At 43.2% G+C, this 24584-nt stretch overlaps 1 protein-coding gene across 5 annotated transcripts in view; it reads right to left on the reverse strand.

Moving 5' to 3' along the window:
* The window catches only part of cacna1c (calcium channel, voltage-dependent, L type, alpha 1C subunit), a 1113964-nt gene that overhangs the window by 65943 nt on the left and 1023437 nt on the right, over positions 1-24584 (reverse strand). For all 5 annotated transcript variants that reach the window (XM_068050762.1, XM_068050758.1, XM_068050759.1 and 2 more), the window contains 3 exons: positions 16612-16708; positions 10967-11069; positions 10124-10225 (listed from right to left, as the gene is read on the reverse strand). In XM_068050762.1, coding sequence (XP_067906863.1) covers positions 10124-10225; positions 10967-11069; positions 16612-16708 — 302 coding nt within the window. The remainder of the gene's footprint in view (positions 1-10123; positions 10226-10966; positions 11070-16611; positions 16709-24584) is intronic.

Raw genomic sequence — 24584 nt, forward strand, 5'->3', positions numbered from 1 at the left:
CCTTTAAATTCAACAAGGCGTGATCCCAGCACTTAGGCTGGGATTGCATCCACTGATGCCCTCCAGTGCAGGCTCTGTCAGAGTGTGCAAGGTCTGGGAATAGCATCAAATTAGTATGGGTCTGGTGGGTTCCAGACTGCCACATCCACATGAAGCCTCTATAAACATTTAAAAGTGCTATAAGGGGCTGCATTCATGAAGAAAAGAATTGCTGGTGGAAGTTTCCCTGGCCTGGGCCCCATGGAGGTCCCACTTCCATCCTTCAACAAACAGGCACCCCTTTTCACATTTGACGCATCGAGCGCTAATGCTATACAGGGTTCCTGTAAGGCTGAGGTGTGGGTACTCCCACCAGAGGTGACTTTGTAAGGGTGGGTGGAGGATCCATTACTGCTGCCAGGATCGCGAGCATTCAGTGATATGATGGTCTTTGGTGTGGTCGCACACCAACTGCATATTTATAGAATAGAAACTCTTGTAGTTCCTGTACCTCTCCCCATTGATACATTAGGTTCACAGAGCCAAGTGCTTGCAGTTGATGGCATTCTGCACCAACAGGAATCCCACTATCCTGGCAAAACCATGTGTCCTTTCATTGTTCTTGTCCCTCTTGAGCGAGAATAAGATAAACTGTCCTTGTCTGGAGTAGATGGCCTCCGTGACTTTCCAGTTGTTGCGATGGACAGCATACTGGGAAATGCTGCAGATGTCTCCTGGCAGCATAAAAATTGAGGGCAATTGGCCGCGTCAGAAATGTTCGGCTTCCGAAGGCTTCAGCAGTACTACTGATTGGAATGTCATGCCCAAAATATCAGTGTTCGTAAAACTTGGCTTAAAATATAACTTGAGAGATCCTTGTACTGTTATATTAACCATATGGACACATGACAGTCAAAATTCAATTCAGAAAACTGTGAGCTGATACATTTTGGTCGGAAGCATGAGGAGAGACAATACAAGCTAAATGGTACAGTTATAATGGAGGATACAAGAACACAGCGACCTAGGAGTGTTTGGGCATAAATTTCTGAAGACAGCAGAACAGGTTAACAAGACACTTAAAGCGTATGGGATCTTGGACTTTATAAATAGGGACAGAGTACAAAAGCCAGGAAGTTATGCTAAACTTATATAGGCCCTAACTGGATTATTGATGTGAAGGCTTTGGAGAGGATATTGAAGAGATATACTGGAATGATTCCAGGGTGACGAATTACAGTTACGTGGATAAAATAGAGAACCTGGGCTAGTTCTTCTCAGAGCAGAAAAGGCTAAACGGGGAGATAATAGAAGTACTTAAATCATAAGATCATAAGAAATAGGAGCAGGAATAGGCTATTCGATGTCTCGAGCCTGCTCTTCCATTCAATAAGATCATGGCTGATCTGATTGTGGCCTTAACTCAACTTTCCTTCTAGCCCCCCATAACACTCGACTCCCTCGTAGATCAAAAATCTGTCTAACTCAGCCTTGAATATATTCAATGACCCAGCTTCCACTGCTCTCAGGGGAACAGAATTCCAAAGATTAACAACCCTCTGAGGGAAGAAATTCCTCCTCATCTCCATCTTTAAAGGAAGACCTCTTACTTTGAAACTATGCCCCACAGTTCTAGATTCCCGCACAAGGAGAAACATCTTCTCAGCAGCTACCCTGTCAAGCTCCATCAGAATCTTATATGTTTCAATAAGATCACCTCTCATTCTTCTAAACTCTAATGAGTATAGGCCAAACCACCTCAACCTTTCCTCATAAGACAACCCCTTCATCCCAGGAATCAGCCTAGCAAACCTTTTCTGAATTGCTTGCAATGTAAGTAAATTCCTCCTTAAATAAGGAGACAAAACTATACACAGTACTTTAGGTGCAGTCTCATCAATGCCATGTACAGTTGTAGCAAGACATCCCTACTTTAATACTCCATCCTCCTTGCAATACATGCCAACATTCTATTTGCCTTCCTAATTACTTTCTGTACCTGCATGTTTACGTTTTGTGATTCATGTACAAGGACACCCAGATCCCTTTATACTGCAGCATTCTGCAGTCTCTCTCCATTTAAATAATATTCTGCTTTTCTATTCTTCCCGCCAAAGTGGATAACCTCACATTTTCCTGCATTATACTCCAGCTGCCAAATTTTTGCCCACTCACTTAACCTATCTATATTCCTTGGTAGACTCTTCGTGTCCTCTTCACAACTTGCTTTCCTAGCTATCTTAGTATTGTCAGCAAATTTGGCTACAATACATTCGGTCTCATCATCCCAGTGATTAATATACATCAAAAATAGTTGAGGCCCCAGCACTGATCCCTGTGGCACTCCACTAGTTATAGTTTGCCAACCTGAAAATGCCCCATTTATCCTGACTCTCTGTTTCCTGTTAGTTAGCCAATCCTCTATCCATGCTCATATATTACCCCCAACATCATGAGCTCTTACCTTGTGTAGTAACCTTTTATGTGGCACCTTATCGAATGCCTTTTGGAAATCCAAATGCACTATATCTACTGGTTCCCCTTTATCCACCCTGCTGTTATATACTCAAAGAACTCTAATAAATTTGTCAAACATGATTTCCCTTACATAAAACCATGTTGACTCTGCCTGATTGTATTAGGATTTTCTAAATGTCCTGCTACTACTTCCATAATAATGGATTCTAGCAATTTTTCAATGACAGACGTTAGGCTAACTGGCCTATAACTTCCTGCTTTCTGTCTTCCTCCTTTCTTGAATAGAAGTGTTATATTTGTGGTTTTCCAATCTGCTGGGACTAAAGGCCTGCTACCCGACCCGAACCCAACGGGACCAGGCGACATGTGTCGGGTTTGGGTTGGGTAGCACTTCCAGGTCCGTCATTCGGGCTCGGGTCGGGTCGGGCCAGATCGGACACGCTGTATCACCACCTCAGGTAAGTGACTTTACTTTTTGGACTTTAAAGGTGGTTTTGTTACAGCTATTTTAAGCTTGTGCAGTTAAGGAACAAAGTGAAAAACAGAAGGTAGGTTAACTGATGGTTGGGTCAGGTTGGGTGCGGGAAAAAATGGAAGGACTCGGGCCGGGTCGGGCTCGGATGGGGTTCTGTTGGTCTCAGGTCGGGTCTCATTTGTAGACCTGAGCAGGCCTTTAGCTGGGACCTTTCCAGAATCTAGGGAATTTTGGAAGATTACAACCAATGCATCCACTATCTCTGCAGCCACTTCTTTTAAGACCCTAGGATGCAGACCATCGGATCCAGGGGACTTGTCAGCCTTAAGTCCCATTAGTTTTCCTAGTACTTTTTCTCTAGTGATAGTGATTGTTCTAAGTTTCTCCCTCCCTTTTGCCTATTGATTTTCTACTACTCTTGGGATGCTTTTTGTGTCTTCTACTATGAAGACAGATACAAAGTACTTGTTCAAAGTCTGCCATTTCCTTGTTTCCCATTATTAATTCTTCAGTCTCATCCTCTGAGGGACAAACACTTAGGAACATTGGAACAGGTGAAGGCCACTCAGCCCATTGAGCCTGCTCTGCCATTCAATTAGATCTTGGCTGATCATCTACCTCAATGCCATTTTCCTGCACTATCCCCATATCCCTTGATGTCATTAGTATCCAGAAATCTGTTGATTTCTGTCTTAAACATGCTCAATGGTTGAGCTTCCACAGCCCTCTAGGGTGGAGAATTCCAAAGATTCACCACCCTCTGAGTGAGGAAATTCCTCCTCATCTCAGTCTTAAATGACCTACCCCTTATTCTGAGACTATGTCCCCTGATTCTAGACTCACCAGCCAGGGGAAACATCCTATTTACATTCACCCTGTCATGCCCGGTAAGAATTTCGTAAGTTTCACTGAGATCACCTCTCATTCTTCGAAACCCTAGAGAATACAGGCCCAGTTTCCTCAATTTCTCCTCATAAGATAATCCCGCCATCCCAGGGATTAATCTGATGCACCTCCATTGCAGCCCCTCTAAGGCAAGTATATCCTTCCTTAGATAAGGAGACCAAAACTGTACACAACACTCCAGGTGCGGTCTCACCAAGGTTCTATACAATTGCAGCAAGACATTTTTACTCCAGTACTCAAATCCCCTTGCGATGAAGGCCAACAGAGCATTTGCCTTCCGAATTGCTTGATGCACCTGCAGGCTAGCTTTTAGTAACTCATGAACAAGCACACCCAGGGCCCTTTAGACATCAACACTTCCCAACCTCTCACCATTTAAGAAATACTCTGCCTTTCTGTTTTTTCTACCAAAGTGGATAACTTCACACATATTCACATTATATTCCATCTGCCATGTTCTTGCCCATTCACTTAGCCTGCCCGAGTCCTTTGAAGCCTCCTTGCATCCTCCTCACACCTTACATTCCCACCTAGTTTTGTGTCATCAGCAAATTTGTAAATATTACATTTGTTCCCCACATCCAAATCAATTATATAGATTGTGAACAGCTGTGGCCCCAGCACTGATCCTTGCAGTACCTGTTACGACCGAGGCTGGAGGAGTGCATTGTCTTTCTCTAGTTCCACTTCTCTACAACAAAATTATCAATTTATTATAAAACAAGAATTATTCAGTAAAGATGCAAAGCATTAACACACAGATTGAAATATGAAAATTCCCTTTTAATTTAGCCCAAAACAAAAACACACACACACACACACACACACACACGTTAAAGGAAAAATAAAGAAGTTTTCTCTGTAGATATCTCTTTACAAAAAGGCAAAAAAAACTTTGGCCAAATACTTGTTAATTCTTGAAGGAAAATAAGATATGGAAAGATATCAGTTGCCCCTTTGTTCTGGCGTTCCAAATACGGGTAGATGGCTGTCACTGGGATCTTTTTGGAGCAGTTCTCTTCAGGCAACGTCGAGAATTAGCCTGGCAGGCTTTCCAGGAGAAATGTGGCACCAGGAGTTTCAGCTCACATAGGATTCTCAGGGTTTCTCAGAGGGATGGAGAAAGGATGAACTGATCTTCACTCTTCGCAGGCTGACCTCCAACTGACTCAAAACAATATCCAAAATGAAACCAACTCCTGACCACCATAAATCCTGACATATCACTTCTCTGTAAACAACTCCTCTAGTCACCAAGGCTTTTGCTGTTTATTTAGCTTAAGGCATGTGACATCCAGTAAGGGTTTGTTTTTAAACAAAGTTCCCTAAGTCCTTCCAGTGACCTTTTAAAAAAAAACAAAGTCCAGTATTCATGGAATCTCTTCAGTCCCAAGTGAATCCATCTTTCCAATTTTAAAACACAAGTCCTCAAAAGAATATTAAAAAATGAAAGCGCTTTCATAACATACCCCACTTGTAACAGCCTGCCATCCTGCGAATGACCCGTTTATTCCTACTCTCTGTTTTCTGTCCGTTAACCAATTCTCAATCCACACCAGTATATTACCCCCAATTCCATGTGCTCTAATTTTGTTTACTAACCTCCTGTGTGGGACCTTATCAAAAGCCTTCTGAAAATCCAAATACACCACATCCACTGGTTCTCCTTTTATCTATGCTACAAGTAACATTCTCAAAAAATTCCAACAGGTTTGTCAAAGATGATTTCCCTTTCACAAATCCACGTTGACTCTACCCAATCATATCATTATTTTCCAAGTGTCTAATTATCACATCCTTTATAACAGATTCTAAAATTTCCCCTACTAATGACATCAAACTAACAAGTCTGTAGTCCCCTGTTTTCTCTATCCCTCCTTTCTTAAATAGTGGGGTTGCATTTGCTACTTTCGAGTCTGCATTTCAAATCTACAGAATTTTGAAAGATCACCACCAATGCATCCACTATCTCTGTAGCTACCTCCTACAGCACTCTGGGAGTATCTCATCTGGTCCAGGGGATTTATCAACCTTTAATTCAGTTAATTTTTCGACTACTACCTCTTTATTAATACTAATTTATTTCAGTTCTTCATTTTTTACAAGTCCCCTTGGTTCCCTGGTATTTCCTGGAGATTTTCTGTATCTTCCTCCGTGAAGACAGATACAACGTAATGGTTTAGTTTCTCTGCCACTTCCCTAGTCTCCATTATAAATTCTCCTGTCTCTGCCTGTAATGGACCCACATTTGTTCTTACTAATCTTTTCCTTTTCACATACCTAAAGAAGCTTTTACAGTGCGCCTTGACGTTTCTCACTACTTTGCATTCATATTCTCTTTTCCCTTTTTTTCTCAGTTTCTTGATCATCCTTTGCTTGATTCTAAATTGCTCCCAATCCTCAGGCTTACCACTTTTTCTGGCAATCTTATAAGCCACTTCCTTTAATCTTCTTTTGTTAGCCACGGTTGATTCATCTTTCTTGTTGGGTTTTTGTGTCTTAGAGAAATGTATATTTGTTGTAGACCATGCAATACTTCTTTAAATACTAGTCCTTGCCAGTCTACTGTCAAATCTTGTACTGTATTTTCCCAATCCACCATAGCAAACTTGCCCCTCATACCTTCACAGTTTCCTTTGTTCAGATTTAAGATCCTAGTTTCAGATGAACTATATCACTTTAAAGCAAATGTAAAATTCTATCATATTATGGTCACTATTTCCCAAAGGCTCCTTTACAGCAAGGTTATCAATTAGCCCTTTCTCATTACGTAATACTAAATCTAAAATAGCCCAATCCCTAGTTGGTTCTTGAACATACTGCTCCAGAAACCCATCTCATACACGCTCCAGGAATTCTTCCTCCACAGCATTAGTGCTGATTAGGCTTACCCAATCTATACGTAAATTAAGGTCATCCATTATTACTGTATTACCCATGTTAGATGCACCTCTAATTTCCTGATTTATACTGTGCCCAACATTACCACTATGTTTGGTGGTCTATAAACAACTCCCACCAATATTTATTTTTATTTATCTTAGTTATTTAGAGATACAGCACTGAAACAGGCCCTTCGGCCCACCGAGTCTGTGCCGACCATCAACCACCCATTTATACATTAATCCCATTACCTTCTCACATCCCCACAATTCCCTACCACCTACCTATACTAGGGGCAATTTATAATGGCCAATTTACCTATCAACCTGCAAGTCTTTGGCTCTGGGAGGAAAACAGAGCACCCGGCGAAAACCCACGCGGTCACAGGGAGAACTTGCAAACTCCGCACAGGCAGTACCCAGAATCGAACCCGGGTCGCTGGAGCTGTGAGGCTGCGGTGCTAACCACTGCGCCACTGTGCCGCCCTTGTTGCCTCTTGCTGTTTCTAAGCTGCACCTAAACTGATTCTGCATCTTGATCCTTCGATCTAAGATCCTCTTTCAATAACGTATTGATCTCATCCCTTATTAAGAGTGCTACCTTCCTTTTCGCCTTTCCTTCCTAAGTGACGAATATCCTTGAATATTTAGTTCCCAGTCTTGGTCACCACATAACCACGTCTCTCTAATGGCAATTAAATCATACCCACCTACCTCTATTTGTGCCTTCAAATCATCTACCTTGTTGTGAATGCTGCATGCATTCAGATACAGTGCCCTTAATTTTGTCTTTTTAACATTATTCCACATTCTGATCCTATTTGATGCCCGTCTTTGCTTTGTCTGCCTTCTAATTTCGCTTACTACTTTTCTATTTCCTGTTACCAGTTTTGCTTCCCTCCAATCTGAGTTCCCTCTCATGTTACCATCCCCCTGCCAATCTAGATTAAATCCTCCCCAACAGCATTAGCAAATGTCCCTGCTAGGATGTTAGTCCCAGTCCTGTTAAGATGCAATCCGTCCATCTTGTACAGGTCCCACCTGCCCCAGAACTGGTGCCAATACCTCAGAAGTCTGATGCCCTCCTTGCTACACCAATTGAAGACTTCAGCCATGTGTTCAATCACTCAATCCTCCTATTCCTATGCTCACTAGCACGTGGCACTGGGAGTAATCCTGAGATTACTGCTTTTGAAATCCTGCTTTTTAACCAATTTCCGAGCTCCCTAAAATTTGCTTTCAGGATCTCATCCCTCTTCCTACCTATGTCATTGGTACCAACATGGACCATGACCTATGGCTGTTCAACCTCACCCAGAAGAATGTCCTGCAGCTTCTCTGTGACATCCTTGACCCTGGCACCAGGGAGGCAACATACCATCCTGGAGTCACGTCTACGGCCACAGAAACACCTGTCTGTTCCCCTCACTAATTAATTCCCTATCGCTATCGCTCTTTCCTCTTCTTCCTACCCTGCTGTGCAGCTGAGCCACCTGTGGTGCCATAGACTTGGCTCTGGCTGCACCCCTCTGAGGAAACATCACCCTAACCAGTATCCAAAATGGAAAACTGGTTAGCGAGCGAGATAGATAGTCTTAGGGGACTCCTGCACTACCTACCTGGTTCTCTTGGACTGCCTGATGGTCACCCATTCCCTCTCTGCCTGCATGCTCTTAACCTGCAATGTGACCACCTCCCTAAACAAGCTATCCATGTAGTTCTCTGCCTCTTGGATACACCACAGTAACTCTAGCCACCGCTTGAGCTCTGAAACCCGGAGCTCAATTTTCTGCAGCTGGTGATATGTCCTGCAGATGTGTCTGTCTGGGACACATGGTGCGTCCATGACTTCCCACATGCTACAGGATGCACATTCCACTCAGCCGATCTGCCCTGCCATACCTTAAATTTACAAACTATTTATTATAAGTAGAGGGGAGGTGGTGGCGTACTGGTATTGTCACTGGACTAGTAACCATGAGACCCAGGCATTGCTCTGGGGACATGGGTTTGAATCCCCCAGCAGAAGGTGGAATTTGAATTCAGTTAATAAAAAAATCTGGAATTTAAAGCTAGTCTAATGATGGCCATGAAACCATTGTCGATTTTTATAAAAACCCATCTGGTTCACTAATGTCCTTTAGGGAAGGAAATCTGCTGTCCTTACCTGGTCTGGCCTACATGTGACTCTAGATCCACAGCAATGTGGTTGACTCTTACATGCCCTCTGAAATGGCCTAACAAGCCACTCAGTTCAAGGGCAATTAGGGATGGGCAATAAACGCTGGCCGGGCCTGCGACACCCACATCCCATGAAAGAATAAAAAAAAAATACTTACCAGTCAGTCACTTCTCCTATACCAGAGCATGAACCAAATACTGGAGGGTGAAAAGGTAGGAAAAAAAAGGAACATCTCCTTCCCCCCCTTCACCGAACTCCCTCACTCATCAAACTCACAGCTTCACACTCTGTGCCAAACAGCGCTCCGTGACAAGCTGCACTCAGGACCCCTGTATTTATACCACCTGAAAACTCAGAGATGAGTCAACTGTGCTACAGCTACAGAAACCAGTTTAAACACGCTATCTATTTACCTAGGTTCAGCTGCTCCCTAGTAGAGAGCTTGTTTATCCCTGCTTAAGACTGGAAGAAATGTAAATAGTAAATTTTAGCGAAAAAGGATAGATTTTAGAACAAGATTAATTCTTAAGATTCCCTCACTCACCAAACTTCAGCTTCACACTCTGTTCCAAACCATACTTACTTTAGATACTCTCTTCCTTTTCATATACTTGTGGAAACTTTTACTGTCTATTTTTACATTTCTTGGTAGTTTATTCTCATACTTTAATTTCTCCCTCATGAAGGGTTTAGATACAGTAAATAAAGAGAAATTGTTTCTAATGACTGAAGGGTCAATAACCAAAGGGCACAAATTTAACGTGATTGGAAAAAGAACCAGAGGTGTCCCAAGGAAAAACTTTTTTACGCAATGAGTATGCACTGGAATGCACTGGAATAAGGTGACAGAAACAGATTGAATAGTAGTTTTCAAAAGGTAATTGGATAAATACTTGAAGAAAAAAAACATTGCAGAGATATGGGGAAGGAGCAGGTGAGTAGGAGTAACTGCATTTCTCTTTGAAAGAGCTGGTGCAGACTCAATGGGCCTAATGTCCCCCTTCTGTGCTGTACTATTTTATGATTTTCTGATTCTATGTGGATAGATCAACCATCATCACCATCAAGAGACTGGAAAAATATCTGAATTATTCCCAGGAACCATTTGTCTATCAATTATCTTGTGTTACCTTGCTATTTTATTATGCTCAGTCAATTATATGTTATTCTGGGGTAATGACTTCTATTTTTCAAGCTGTTCCATTTTTGGAGGGTGCTCACCTCCTGCTGGTGGCACAACTTGATCCAGCAGTTTCATACTTGTACGTTTCCAGATTTTCTTGATAATTGCTCGAAGCTCTTCGTTTGCTTGTTCCAAATTCCCTGTTCAGACAGAAGATTGAGTTTCAAATATAGGTCCTGAAGTTGAAGCCAGAATCTAACCCAATTCACTAAACAATTCCCTCTTACCTGTAACTTCTAAGTGGGGTTGTGATAGTGGGGGAGATTTTCTGCTCGGGCCCAAAACAGACGTGATATTGGCACTGTGTCGGAAGGACTGAACTATTTTCAGGTTTGAACCTGCTTTGAATTTTACTGATGTCAAATGGCCGATCTGCAGGTTTACAGCTGCAGAAAATCATCTAGCTTCTGAACAGAGATGGCGTCAGGTTGTGCCTCTGGGTGGTGGGTGGGGGTGGCGGTCTCGGGGAGTGAAGTTTAAGTGAGAATGGTCCAGCAACAGGCTGGAAAATTTTTGTCTTAAAGATCTTTCAAGAAACAAAAACTAACCTTTTTGGAATGGCCTCTACCTCCAATTGGAGTGCTGGGTGTCCACTGAAAGGCCTGCCTAAAAATTGAATTAGGCAAGTCCAAGTTCTCTGCCAGGTCTTCCTCTGCCAGTAATCCATCTTTCAGGCAAGCCACAGACAACCGGCAGCTGAAAATCCCCTCCAGTGAATCCCCCTCTCTGAAACATTTTGATTTTATTTTGATCCCTTCAAAATAGCAATGTTAGAAATTGATGTCCCAAAGCAGGCACCTCATCAACATATCAATATTAAAGGTTAAATAGCTTACAGATCTGAAACTAGACAAAATGTTAAGTATTCTAAAATGTTGTACCTTCAGTTTTGATTCTTAATGCAGTTCGAACCAAAGCAAAGAGTGTTGCATTGAACATAACTGTGCCATCACTGTTTAAGGGCATGTTCATGGATACCAAGCGCTGCATGAAACAACAAACAACATGGCTTACTGAAATACCACAAAAATGATTCCAGATTTTACATCAGCGAGATATTAAGGTTATGCTAAGGAAGCTAAATATGTACTCGTTGGAAAATCAAAATTTAAGGGCTAGCATAATCCAGGTTTAAAAATAATGAAGAAAATCAATAAGATTTTGTTCAAAATAAGGATAGGAAAACCAGAATAAGAAAACTAGAGCACTCGTGATCATAAGAAACAGCTTCTTCATTTAAGGGTTACTTATACAAATTTTCCTGTTATTGTATTTGGACATATAGGATACCTTGGGTAGAGAAGAAAATTGGGTGGTAAGAATTGTGTATTTAAATGAATAGATGAAATATCAGGTGGGTTTCCTAATTTGTGTGTGATCTTTTTCATCCGATTTTTCTCCAGGTGCTCCATCCAAATGATTTTTCACACCCAAATACTATAAAACATATGTGATACAGTACTCATGTTACTGGACTAGTAATCCAACGGCCTGGACTAATAATCCAAAGAATGAAAATTTAAATCCCACATGGTAGTTTGAGAATTTGAATTGTTAAAAAAAATCTGGGAATGCTGATAACTTTGAAAATAATCTTTTGGGTTACAGTATACAAGTAATTTGAGACATAACATATAATAAGTGTCGATTACTTGGGAGGAACAGGTGACTTTGGACTGATGGTTCCTAAAGCTTTCCACACTGGGGTTATTCCTTGCCTCATGTCTGGGTCTGTTGTGGATTAATTGATTGAGATCATTTGCCATGATTAGTCAACAACTCCATTATCATACGACTATCAGGATGGTAGATAATGAACTAGATGGACCTTGGTCTTTTCTTATCTAGCAATTCCTATGTTTCTGCAAGTGGGAAATCTGCCCTGTTGATTTCTGTAATAGACTGAGTACAGCAAGTACTGAATGATGAGGAATTCAAAGGAACAATGAACTTTTCACATGGACTCTACCCAATTATGTAAGCCCTTGGGAAAAGGTTCTGCAAAGTTTCTCTCTGCTCTCCAGTTAAATAACACAAAATACCAGAATACCTACTTAACCTAATGTCCTCTGATAGAAACTCTTGGCTAACTACAGGCATTTCAACTGTCCCAACAGCTCAGGAACCCTATTCCACACAGCTTAGATGAAAAACTTTTAAAAAAACTTGAACCAATTTGTGAATCTGCAGGAGATTGCATCATATGGGTTCTGGGGTAGAAATATGTGCAAACCAGATCAGGTACTGAAACGAGACCTGGGCAAAAGGGAGAACTGGATGGCTGACTGGCCTAAGTTGTTGATTTTGTTTCTGCCTCCTCAGGACTATAAAAGATAAAAAAGAAGTTAGACTCTAATTATTGAACTAATAATTTTATAAAGGATTAAGTTTGTGATCAAGGTCTCAGGAAATCCTGCACACCCTTCCATTTCTTTGCAAGCACTAATAACCACAATAATGTGTCTTTGTAAGAGTGTGAATCATCACTCATTCCTATGGCATCAAAACAGTGCACATGATCTTAAATAGTGCATACCACTGGATCAAGTCTTGCTAGCTAATCATATATACAGCCTCACAATGTACCATCAAAGAAATAAAAAATGTAGGAATCTATATAACAGGCGAAGTACAAAGCCATAACAGTGTAAATTGTACATAGTCCAGTGAAACAAGCTGACTCAGCAACCTTTTCCACCATATATCACATTCTTTTCCTTTATTCTTTTTGAATTGCTGACACCAATTTCTTCAAATGTGGCGGGTCACTTGATTGGTATTTCACCATGTGGGGGTATTCATGAACATGAAATCAAGTCTTAGCAATCAGTACATCATTGATGCTAAACTATAGGGCACACATTATGAATCCTTCCTTTAAACTCCATGAGTCAATTTGGCAGGGGAATGGGAACCAGGATGTAGCATGAGAAAGGAGAAACAAGGTGCAAAAAAGTTTGTGAGAGACAGACAGCACTAGGATAAGAAATAGTAAGGTATTACATGCGGTCAGACTAAGAGGGAATAGAGTAAGATCTAATTCAGGTTTACAGTGCATGTATGTAAACGAACAAAGCATAGTAAATATAGTTGGTGAGCTGCAGGCGCAATTAGGCATAGAAATATGATGTTGTGACGTTAACAGAGACCTGGTTCATAAAAGGGCAGGACTGGGTAGTAAATATTCCAGGATACAAGGTGTTCAGGGAAGATAGGGAAGGAACGAAAGGAGGGGTGGCAGTACCTATTAAGGAGAATATTACAGAGCTGGAGAGAGAGGCTGTCCTGGAGGGGTCAAGGACAGAATCTATTTGGTTAGAGTTAAGAAACAATAGAGGTGCCATTACCCTACTAGGTGTATGCTATAGGCCAGCAAAATAGTGGGAAAGATATGAAGGAACAAATTTGCAGGGAAATTACAGCAAGGTGTAAGAACTAGAGTAGTGATAATGGGAGATTAATTATCCTAATATAGTCTGGGACAATAATTATGTAAAGGGCAGAGAGGTAGAAGAGTTTTCGAAGTGTGATCAGGAGATTTCGTTGACCAGGACGATTCCAGCCCAATGAGGAAGGAGGCATTGCTGGATCTATTTTGGGGAAATAAGCTGGGGCAAGTGGATCACGTGTCAGTAGAGAAACATTTAGGGAACAGTGATCATAGTATTATAAGATTTATTAGCTATGTAAAAGGACAAAGAGCAATCTAAAGTAAAAATACTTAACTGGAGGAGGGCCAATTTCAGTGCATTAAAAAAGGACCTGTCCTGGGTAAACTGAAATGAAAGATCAGCTGGCAAACTGTCATGGAACAATGGGCTCCCTTTAAAGAGGAGATGGTTTGGCTACAGTTGAGGTACCTTCCCACGAGGGGGAAAACAAAGCCAGAGTTCCCTGGATGACGAAAGGGATAAAGAGTAAGATGAGGCAGAAAAAGAGTTAGTATGACAGATGACAGGTTGATAATACATGTAAGAACCAGGCTGATTATAGGGGAAATGAAAAAGGAAATAAGAGACACAAAGAGCAAGCATGAAAAGAGAATGGCAGCTAACATAAAAGGGAATCCAAAAGTCTTCTATAGGCTTATAAATAGTAAAATGATTGTAAAAGGAGGGGTGGGGCCATTTAGGTACCAAAAAGGGGATTTCGCATGAAGGCAAAGGGCATAGCTGAGGTGCTAAATGAATACTTTGCATCTGTCTTTATCAAGGGAAAAGATACTGCCAGAGTCATAGTGAATGAGGAAGTAGTTGAATACTAGATGGGCTAAAAATTGATAAAGAGGAGGTATTAGAAAGGCTGGCTGTACATAAAGTTGCTAAATCACCAGATCCGATGGGATGCATCTGAGGATACTGAAGGAAGTAAGGGTGGAAATTGCAGAGGTACTGGCCATAATCTTCCAATCCTCCTTAGATACAGGAGTGGTGCCAGAGGACTGGAGAATTGCAAATTTTCTACCTTTTTTTGAACAAGGGTGTAAGGAAAAACCCAGCAACTGCAGGCCAGTCAGTTTAACCTCAGTGGCGGGAAAGCTTTTAGAAACCATAATTTGGGACAAAATTAACAGTCACTTGAACAAGTGTGGATTAATTAAGGAAAGCCAGCATGCATTTGATAATGGCAAATCTTGTTTAACTAATTTGATTGAGTTTTCAATGAGGTAACGGAGACTGTTAATGAGGGTTATGTGGTTGATGTGGTCTATTTGGACTTCCAAACAGCATTTGATAAAGTGCCACATAATAGGCTTTCTAGCAAAGCTGAAGTCCATGGAATAAAAGGGATAGTGGCAGCATGGATACGAAGTTGGCTGAGTGATAGAAAACAGAGAGCAGTGGTTAACAGTTGTTTCTCAGACTGGAGGAAGGTGGAGTTCACCAGGGGTTAGTACTCAGACCATTGCTTTTCATGAAATAAAAAATGACTTAGACTTGGGTGTACAGGGCTCAAATTCAAAATTTGCGGATGACACAAAACTTGGAAGTATTGTGAACTGTGAGGAGGCTAGTGATAGATGTTAAGAGGGCATAGACAGGCTGGTGGAATGGGCAGACATGTGACAGATGAAATTTAATGCAGAGATGTGTGAACTGATACATTTTGGTTGGAAGAGCAAGGAGAGGCAATATAAAATAAAAGGTACATTTCCAAAGGGGGTGCAAGAAATGTACAAATGTGCGCAGATCATTGAAGGTGGCAGGGCAGGTTAAGAAAGTGGTTAAAAATGAAGCAGAGTGTAGGATTTTCCAGCAGGCTTCGGGACCCTGTGTTGGGACCAAATAGAAGTCCCCAGCATGCACTACTCCAGCTGAGACCAAACTAGTGTCTCACATAAGTTCAGCATAACTTCCTTGCTCGTTTACTCTACGCCCCTATTAATAAAGCTCAGGATGCTGTATGCCTTATTAACCCTGCTCTCTCAATCTGTCCTGCCACCTTCAATGACATGCATATATACACCTAGGTCCCTCTGCTCCTGCACCCACTTTAGAATTGTACCCTTTATTTTATATTGTCTCCTCTTGTTCTTCCTACCAAAATGAACCACTTCACATTTCTCCGCGTTGAACTTCATCTGCCACCTGTCTGCCCTTTCCACCAACTTGTCTATGTCTTTTTGCAGTTCTACACCATCCTCCTCATAGTTCACTCTTCTTCCAAGTTTCATATCATCCGCAAACTTTGAAATTGTGCCCTGTACACCAAAGTCAAGGTCATTAATATATGTCAGTTCTCCCTGTGTCTGCGTGGGTTTTCTCCGGGTGCTCCGGTTTCCTCCCACAAGCCAAAAGACTTGCAGGTTGATAGGTAAATTGGCCATTATAAATTGTCACTAGTATAGGTAGGTGGTAGGGAAATATAGGGACAGGTGGGGATGTTTGGTAGGAATATGGGATTAGTGTAGGATTAGTATAAATGGGTGGTTGATGTTCGGCACAGACTCGGTGGGCCGAAGGGCCTGTTTCAGTGCTGTATCTCTAATCTAATCTAAAAAGCAAGGGTCCCAACACTGACCCCTGGGGAACTCCGCTACAAAACCTTCCTCCAACCCGAAAAACATCCATTAACCACTACATTTTATTTCCTGTCACTCAGCCAATTCCGTATCCATGTTGCTACCGTCCCTTTTATTCCATGAGCTATCACGTTGCTCACAAGCCTGTTGTGTGGCACTGTATCACACGCCTTTTGAAAGTCCATGTACACCACATCAACTGCATTGCCCTCATCGACACTTTCTGTTATCTCCTTAAAAAACTCCAGCAAGTTAGTCAAATGTGAATTTCCCTTAACAGCTCCATGCTGGCTTTCTTTAATTAACCCACATTTGTCCATGTGACTATTAATTTTGTCCGAATTATTCTTTCTAGAAGTTTCCACACCAACTTACATTTATAATTTCATGACAAATAATGAAAAAAAGAACATCTTCCCCTATGGGTGGAACTTTACCAGCTAATGATGCATGAGTCGGGTAAGAAGGTTGGGAGATATATCTCCAAAGTGTACTAAGCCTTACTTTGCAGGCCACTCTATGTGGACACAGCTTGCCAAATCCTAAAGGCGGTTGTATCCTTCTTAGGAGTGTAACCACATCCAAGTGTTTGATGCGACCCCTGCAACATTTTAAACAGAATAAATATAATTATCAACTGAAAAATAAGGTCCTTTGTGACAGTAAGGGTAATCCTTTCTGCTAATTTCCCACTTTTCCTCCGAATTGATTCTCCACACACCATCTATTGGCAAGAATGTAGGTGAGCCAGTAGGCAACCTATTTCCATCGCTCCACATGATGTTTTGTAAGCACCACTAGGTAGTGAACAAGAGAGGTGCAGAGTGACCCTCCTTCAGATTTTTCCCTCCTCACGTGGACAAGTTTCTGGCTTCCAGTCAGCAGCTCCCCAAAGTCCAACAGCTGCAATCAGTAGTTACAGAATAGAGGATCACACCCATTAGCCTGCATTGAAGCATTAATGCCCCCATAGACACTGATTTTGCACGTGGGATGATATGACCTATTTCTTCCCTTAGACAATGTAGCAATTGTCTATTGCAATTTGTCAAGGGCAGCCTTCATTTTTTTTCAGGACTTGCAAACATATGCCCTGATCTGGATTAAAGCAGTGAATGTTCATGTTACAGGCAATATGGAGAGTCAACCTCCGCAGAGACAAGTTGGTCAGAATTCCATTGCCTAGCTTTTCTGATTGGTAATATTTTAATGCTGATATTAACTATATAAAGTAGTTCAGCTAAAGTTGGTTAAAATAATGCTAATCAGAAAATCTAGATTTAAGTGCCTTCTCCTTCTGTTTCAATTACAAAGGTACTCCACAGTCAAGAATTACATTTCGGCACTTGTAAATTAGAGGGGCTTCGTCACACATTAGTGTTGTACAAGGTCTATCATAGATTTCCGGATTTTGAAGGCCTCAAAAGTGGTCACTTTTAAGCAACAGAAGGTTGGAACTGATTAGTGACATTAAGCACACAACAGACTATTCTTTTGAGGTAAAATATCAAACTGAATTCTCCACATTGTAATTGTAGATCCATTAGTTAGTCAGTACAAACAACCATTAAATAATTCATTATCACAATTTCATCCTAATGGAAATCAACACAAATGTAGCTCCACCAATTAGCTTTATTGAAAATGTTGTTTACTAGCCTCACATAAGTGTGCATGGAATTTCATTTTTGTCCCTTTGTTGTTACTGGAAAGTGTACAGCTGTGAAGAAAAATGAAGGAAATGCATGTTCCTAAATGAAAGACACAGAACCACAGATACACATAGAGATGGATATTTACGGGCAGCGATGAATTTGCCTTTTGGATGGAGTTGAGCTGAAGGATGTGCTGACAACACATAAAACTAAAATCACTGGGTTTAAAATTGGATAAGGCCCATTAGTGATGTGAGATTACCCCACACACGATCGAGGTGATGCAGGTAGCACGTAAACTCTTGTTGCCAGCTCACCTCCATGACTGTGCTGTGCAACCCAGTGCTAAGTGTACTGCTGTGTAGCTGTGCACTCGGCAGGAGGCCCAGGTTCATGCAATGCAACAATTAAAACTAGCCTGCACTTCTTAAAGACAGCTTGCACCTCTTAAAGGGGAGATGCATTCTGGCTGCAGCAGGTGCTGGAGTTGGCTGGGAGAGACTTCGTGAGCAGGAAGAAAGCTGACACATGAAGCAGCGGGTCAAAAGGTTCTCTGATGAAGTGCGAGAGGTCTTAGTACAGGAGGTGGAAAGGAAGAATGAGCTCATCTTTCCACAGGAGGCCATGAGGCCGTCCAGACAAGCACTTTGAAGAGAATGGCAGCAGATAGCAACAGGGCCGGAATTTTACGGCCCGCCGTGGATACAGGTTCAATTGAAGCATTCAAAAGGGAATGAGACAGTTAGTGCGGACACAATGGGCCGAATGGCCTCCCTCTGCACTGTAATGAGTCTGTGATTCTGTGAGTGGTCTGGTGGTGGAGGAGGGGGGCGTAAAATTGAGTGGGAGGCAGGGGACCATTCCCGACCCCCTCCCGCCCCCGCTTCAATTTTATGCAGGGCGGTGAGAAGTGGCCTGCCTGCCCCAGACCAATCAAGGCCCTTAAATGGCCAATTAACTGCCACTTAAGGGACTCCTACCGCCACCGCGGGTATTTTACTCTCGGCGGCCAAATGGCAAAGGTCCCAAGAACCCGGCCTGGTAAATCCAGGCGGTCTTCTTGTGGGTTGGGGGGGCCCTTTCTGATTGGGCACCCTGTTCCCCACGGAGGGCTGCTCCTGAAGCCCCAACCTCCCCCAACGCACAACACTAAACCCCCACCAGTCTCCCCCAACCGACCAGCTAGTTGTCTGGCTGGGGCCTGGCCGATTTTTTCGGGCCTCGCTGGGGACACTTACCTCTTTGCCGAGCTGTCGTTTCTGTTGCCTCTGACGGCTGGGTGTAGTCCCAGCAGTGGCTACTGCTGCCGGTGGCACTGCTGGAACTAAGAGCTGCCGCCCGCTGATTGGCTGGCAGCTCCATTAGGCAGAACTTTCTGCCTCAAGGAGGTGGAGGTCCTGCCCAAGACCAATTAAGGGCCTACGGAGAGAAAAATCCCAACCCAGCGGAGACTGGCTCACCACCAACTTTCCGCTCACTCCTTCTTTCCTCACCCCAACCATCCCCTTGTGCAGTTATGCTTTCAGATACCCACGACCTGCTGCTTGGCCAGTCAGTGATGAAGGGCAAAAAGAAGAGCACACCTCTGAGGGTGAAACACCATTACTTGTTCAGGTTCTTGCAGCCAACGTCTCAAGATACTGGCATGACACATACCTGAGAGAGTATTATACAGGTGCAATCTGCACATTGTGACTCACCAGGCATGAGTGGGCTGCAGCAAAATTGGGGGAAAGGGATGCACGTGATCCAGCTCCTAGGGAGGGCTCAGATGAGGACTCCAATGGGGCAACCTACAGGAAAAGGCCAATGGGTATGCACAGCAAGACAGTTAGCGCTTTGCCGGACCTGTCAGAGAGCCTCTTGTCACTGTCAAGTAGCGTGGAGGACTCCGGCTTCAACTTGGTGCAGGGCTTTGCGCTGATCTTGGAGCTCATGCTTCTCAACGTGGAATTAATGGCCAATTCCATGACAGCGCAGGTGGACCTAATCATGTTGCAGTATCTGATGATAGATGTCTCAGCTTCCATTGCAGCACAGGCAGAAGCCATCCAATATCTGAGTGCCACAGTGCAAGCTCAGATTGAGGTCATGAGATGTCTGTTTGTTGTCATGCAAGCCAGCTTGGTGCCATGCAGGCTCAGATTGCTGCTATAATGGCTGCAGATATCAGTGCTCAAAGGGGCTTGCAGGGTTTCAAAGCAGTCCAGCAATCTGTACTCCAGCAGATTACAAGGATTCCTGAGTCACCACGCTGGGCGTAGGGGAGCAGGAGGAGGTGCCAGTGGTTCCATGGAGCACAATCCTGATTCTCTTCTCTCAGCACTTGTGCTTCCACCACTACCACTTCGTCAGTGCCCTGCTGTTGTCTGTCAGTCAGTCAGCCCAGATTGCTGCCGCCCTTGCTGAGATGGTGCAATCCGAAGCCAAGCCCTCAAGACCCAGAGCTGCTTGACAGTGTCCTGAATGTCGTCTGCAGTCTCTCCCATTGAATCAGCAATCTACCACCAGCCATGCTTCATCTACTGGGGGTAGCACTGCATAGGACTAGACCAGACAAAGGCACCTGCAAGACAGGCACTAAGGGTGAATAGTTGAGTATAGTATGTGTTTTTGCAAGTGTTGATATGCACTGGTTGGTCTGTGATGTCATTTATTTGAGAATTTTGGCCAAGAGGATGCTGTGATGGCCCGTAACAGAGGGATGGAAAGGTGGGGAAGTGTGGAGCAATGGTGATCTGGGGACTCTTTTCAGGGGAACCAGAGTGTGATGGGATGCTCATGGACAGTCCATCAGGAGTGATGATGTCCTGAATGCCTCCTCCATTCCTCCTCTTCCTGAAGTGGTCATCAAATGCCTGGTGGCAAGGGCTGTGTTCTCATGAATGCCAGGTTGTGTAGGATGCAGCAGACCACCAGGAATTGAGATATATGCTCCAGCGAGCACTGTAGGGTTCAACCTGAGCTGTCAGGACAGTGGATCTGTTGTTTCAGCACACCAATGGTCTGCTCCATGTCGTTCCTGTTGTATCATGGCTTAAGCTGTCCACATGTTAAGGAGAGGAGTCATCAGCCATGTGTAGAGGAGGTAGCCCTTTTCACCAAGCAGTCACCCTTTTGTGCGACATGGTGGCTCGTAGTTGGTGGGAATGACTGACTACAGGATGAAAGCATTGTGATTGCTGCCAGGATAGTGGGCGTTCACCAACATGATGGTGTGTATGTGGTCACAGACCAACTACATGTTCAGGGTGAGGAACCGTTTGCGTTTCCAGAACATCTATTATTGAGATGTGGCACCCACAGAGACATGTGCGTGCTGCCAAAGGCTTCCTGCACTCTTGGGAAGTCTGCTACCCTGGAAAAGCCACATGTGCGCTCCTCTTGCTTCTCTACACTTAAGGGGAAGACAATGAAGTTTCCTTTCCTGGTGTACAGGGTCTTGGTAACCTACAGGATGCAGCAATGCATAGCAAACTGAAAAATGTTGGCCATATCTCCGGCTCCATCCTGAAAGGATCCAATGATGTAGAAATTGAAGGCCATGGTGACCTTGAAAGCCACTGGATGCGCTGTCCTTGTCCTGTTCTGCAGCTGCAAGTCTGGTTGGAGGAGGTGGGACAGCTCTGTCACCAACTTCTTTGTGAAGTGCAGCCAATGCAGACACTATTCCTAGCTGAGGTGGAGGTAGCAGCAGTACTCTCTGAAGAACTTAGGTGTGTAAGGCCATCTATTGAGTGCCCTCCTCCTCCCTCTGCAAACAGCTTTTCCTCTCTGCCAGTTCAGCTCCATCTCCCTATCATACTGCAGCCCAAGAGGAACTGCAACTACAGCCCCATGAATGGCAGCAAGTTTTCTACTCAGAGACATTTCAAATCCACAACACTCCCTTATGACTGAAAGAACTTCTGTCAATAATTTCAACAACACAGTACACAATACTTCCACTAATACTGCCGCAGCAAAAAAAAGTCAACAGCACCTCATAGGATCATAGAAAATAGGAGCAGGAGTTGGCCATTTGGCCCATCGATCCTGCTCCACCATTCAAACAGATCATCTGCCGCTACGCCATTTTTTCCCCACCATCCCCATATCCATTGATGTTATTGGTATTCAGAAATCTATCGATTTCTGTCTTGAACATGCTCAATGATTGAGCTTCCACAGTCCTCTGGGGTGGAGAATTCCACAGATTCACCACCCTCTGAGTAAAGATATTCCTCCTCATCTCAGTCTTAAATGGTCAATCCCTTATTCTGACACTGTGTCCCCTTGTTCTAGACTCACCAGCCAGAGGAAACATCCTATCCACGTCCACCCTGTCATCCCCTGTAAGAATTTTGTAAGTTTCAATGAGATCACCTCTCATTCTTCGAAACTCTAGAGAATACAGGCCCAGTTTCTGCAATCTCTCCTCATAAGACAATCCCGCTATCCCAGGGATCAGTCTGGTGAACCTCCGTTGCACTCCCTCGATGGCAAGTATATCCTTCCTTAGACAAGGAGACCAAAACTGTACACAATACTCCAGGTGTGGTCTCACCAATGCTTTATATAATTGAAGCAATACATCTTTACTCCTGTATTCAAATTCCCTTGTAATGAAAGCCAACATACCATTTGCCTCATCTGGATGTTGAATGGTGATCCCTTTAAATAGTGCTAGTGGGGAGCCCATCATGTAGGTGAACATTGGTCAGCTGTGTGTGTTTAAGAGAGGGCACCAACAGGTGCTGTGAGGTCCAAATGGCAGATCGGGCACCAAATCAGTTAAAGGCCGAATGATGTCACAATCTGCCCATTTTGCAGGCTTCTGGTGCACACCTAGGATGCCTGCAATTTCGTCCTTCCAAACATGGCATTGGCACGGAGTATGCCAGAGGTCATTAGGAGCAGATGTCCCACCCCATCATTTTTTTCATCTGCTGACTCCCATTATGCCGCTGGACTGAAATTGCAGCCATTTTGTTTTAGAGAGTCAGGATTTTACTTTGACTAAAAATCAAGTATGCACAGCTCAGTTTTGGCTTGTAATTTTAACACCCCTGGGATGAATTTTTGCTTTGGGGCCAGGAAACACGAACCAGGATTGTTTCTGGATCCCAAACCCATCCCCAAGAGGAAACAGGTCACACATTGGAATTTTGACTGGGGCACCTCTTAACTATCATGGAGACAGGTTCTCTGTCCAATTAAGGGTACTGGGCAGGTTCTTGAAGCTGGAGGGCCAATCAGAGGCCTTCCAGCTTCAGAAGAGCAGCAGGATGCAAGAATGGTAAGTAACTGAGAGGGGGCGTTAACATGAAGGTGCCCTCTCAGCAACTTAAAAAAAATATTTAAAAGCAGTAAAAACAGCCAGGCCACTGCTGTGGGGAGAGATGGACAGGCGAAATTGCTCTACAGGACGGCCTTTGGCTGCACTCACACCCAGGCAGCCAGAAAGGTATTGTACACTGGCCTGGAGCGCTAGCACGCCGGACAGTTGTCGTGTCCCCACCTCCAGAGAGTTAAATTGTCTCCTGTTGTGTTGGGAAACTGGAAGCCGACTGGAAAATCCCAATCAGCCTTCATTACGTACCCATAACAAGGCTGCCCACCTCATTGGGGGCAGCCCTGCCGGCCCCAAACACACCTCGGCCAAAAAGGCCGATGCCAGGAAACAGGTCGGGAAACCGGCACGTTGGCCCTTGCTGGCACTTTTGTGCCCCATCTGCTTCTGTTCCCAATGTCAGTGGGGCCCGACAATCCTGCCGCATGTCTCTCCAGCACAAAGATTGCCTACTTTCACTTCTGCAACATCATCCACCTCCTCCCTGCCTTAGCCCATCTGCTGCTGAAACATAAAAATTAAATATACAAATGATTGCACCATTCCATCGACTTAACAAAACACACCAAGTGCAAATGCAAAACAATTAAAAAGATCCAATTGACTTAAAACTTTAAACATGTCAGGGTAGAATTTCCACTTTGGCCGCAATTCCAGTGCAAAATTGCACCTGTTTTGAAAAGCCTTTTTCCCCTGAATTTCTGCTCAAAGGCATTTGCATATCGACGAACACAAAATCTGCTATGAACCAGTGTATTGGGCACTTTTTAAAAATGGAATAAAAAAAATTGTTTTAAAAATATTCCCTAGATTAAGTTTGATTAATAGAGCTGAAACTGGGTTTATCAAATAAAGAAGCATTTTAAGTCAGTGTTTATTCACCACCTGTGTGTAACCCAATTGTAAATGACTGAAAATGATTTTTAAAAAACATACAAAACTATTTTCTAGTTAGGTTGGGGTACATTAGTCAATTCCTTCGTAAATTAAAAAAATTCAAAACCTTTCAAAATTTACCTATTCCTGTCCTTGCACCCAAAAGATCCAACTTAATTTTTGAAGGCTTCTTGAAGGCCTGCAAATGAGTGCAATTAGCAGAAACTCCCAATGGTGATTAATTCACCCTGGGGGTGTGGCCAAATTTGTGGATGGGGCCTGCTTCTAGTGCGATGTGTTATGATCATCTGGTTCATGGTTTGTATTAATTTTCTAGAGGTAACTTTTAATTTGGGAACTGAATTTTTTTTATTGCAAGACAAATGAAAAGACCTGGTTTGAGAAGCTGGCAAACAAGCCTAGGGTGGTTACAAATAAAAGGGTGGCCCGTGTTTATTTAGTAAGGCCATAAAGCGAAGTGTGAAGACCCCTGTTAAGTTCTTGATGGATATGGTGTGTTTGCAGCTGGTGTAATAAGGCAGTTTAATTATTCATATGATTTCCCAGAACAAAGAGAAGATTTGGAGTTGGAAATAATTAGTTTAAATTGCTAT

Source organism: Heterodontus francisci, chromosome 18 (genome assembly GCF_036365525.1).
Source record: "Heterodontus francisci isolate sHetFra1 chromosome 18, sHetFra1.hap1, whole genome shotgun sequence".
In the NCBI taxonomy this organism is placed as follows: domain Eukaryota; kingdom Metazoa; phylum Chordata; class Chondrichthyes; order Heterodontiformes; family Heterodontidae; genus Heterodontus; species Heterodontus francisci.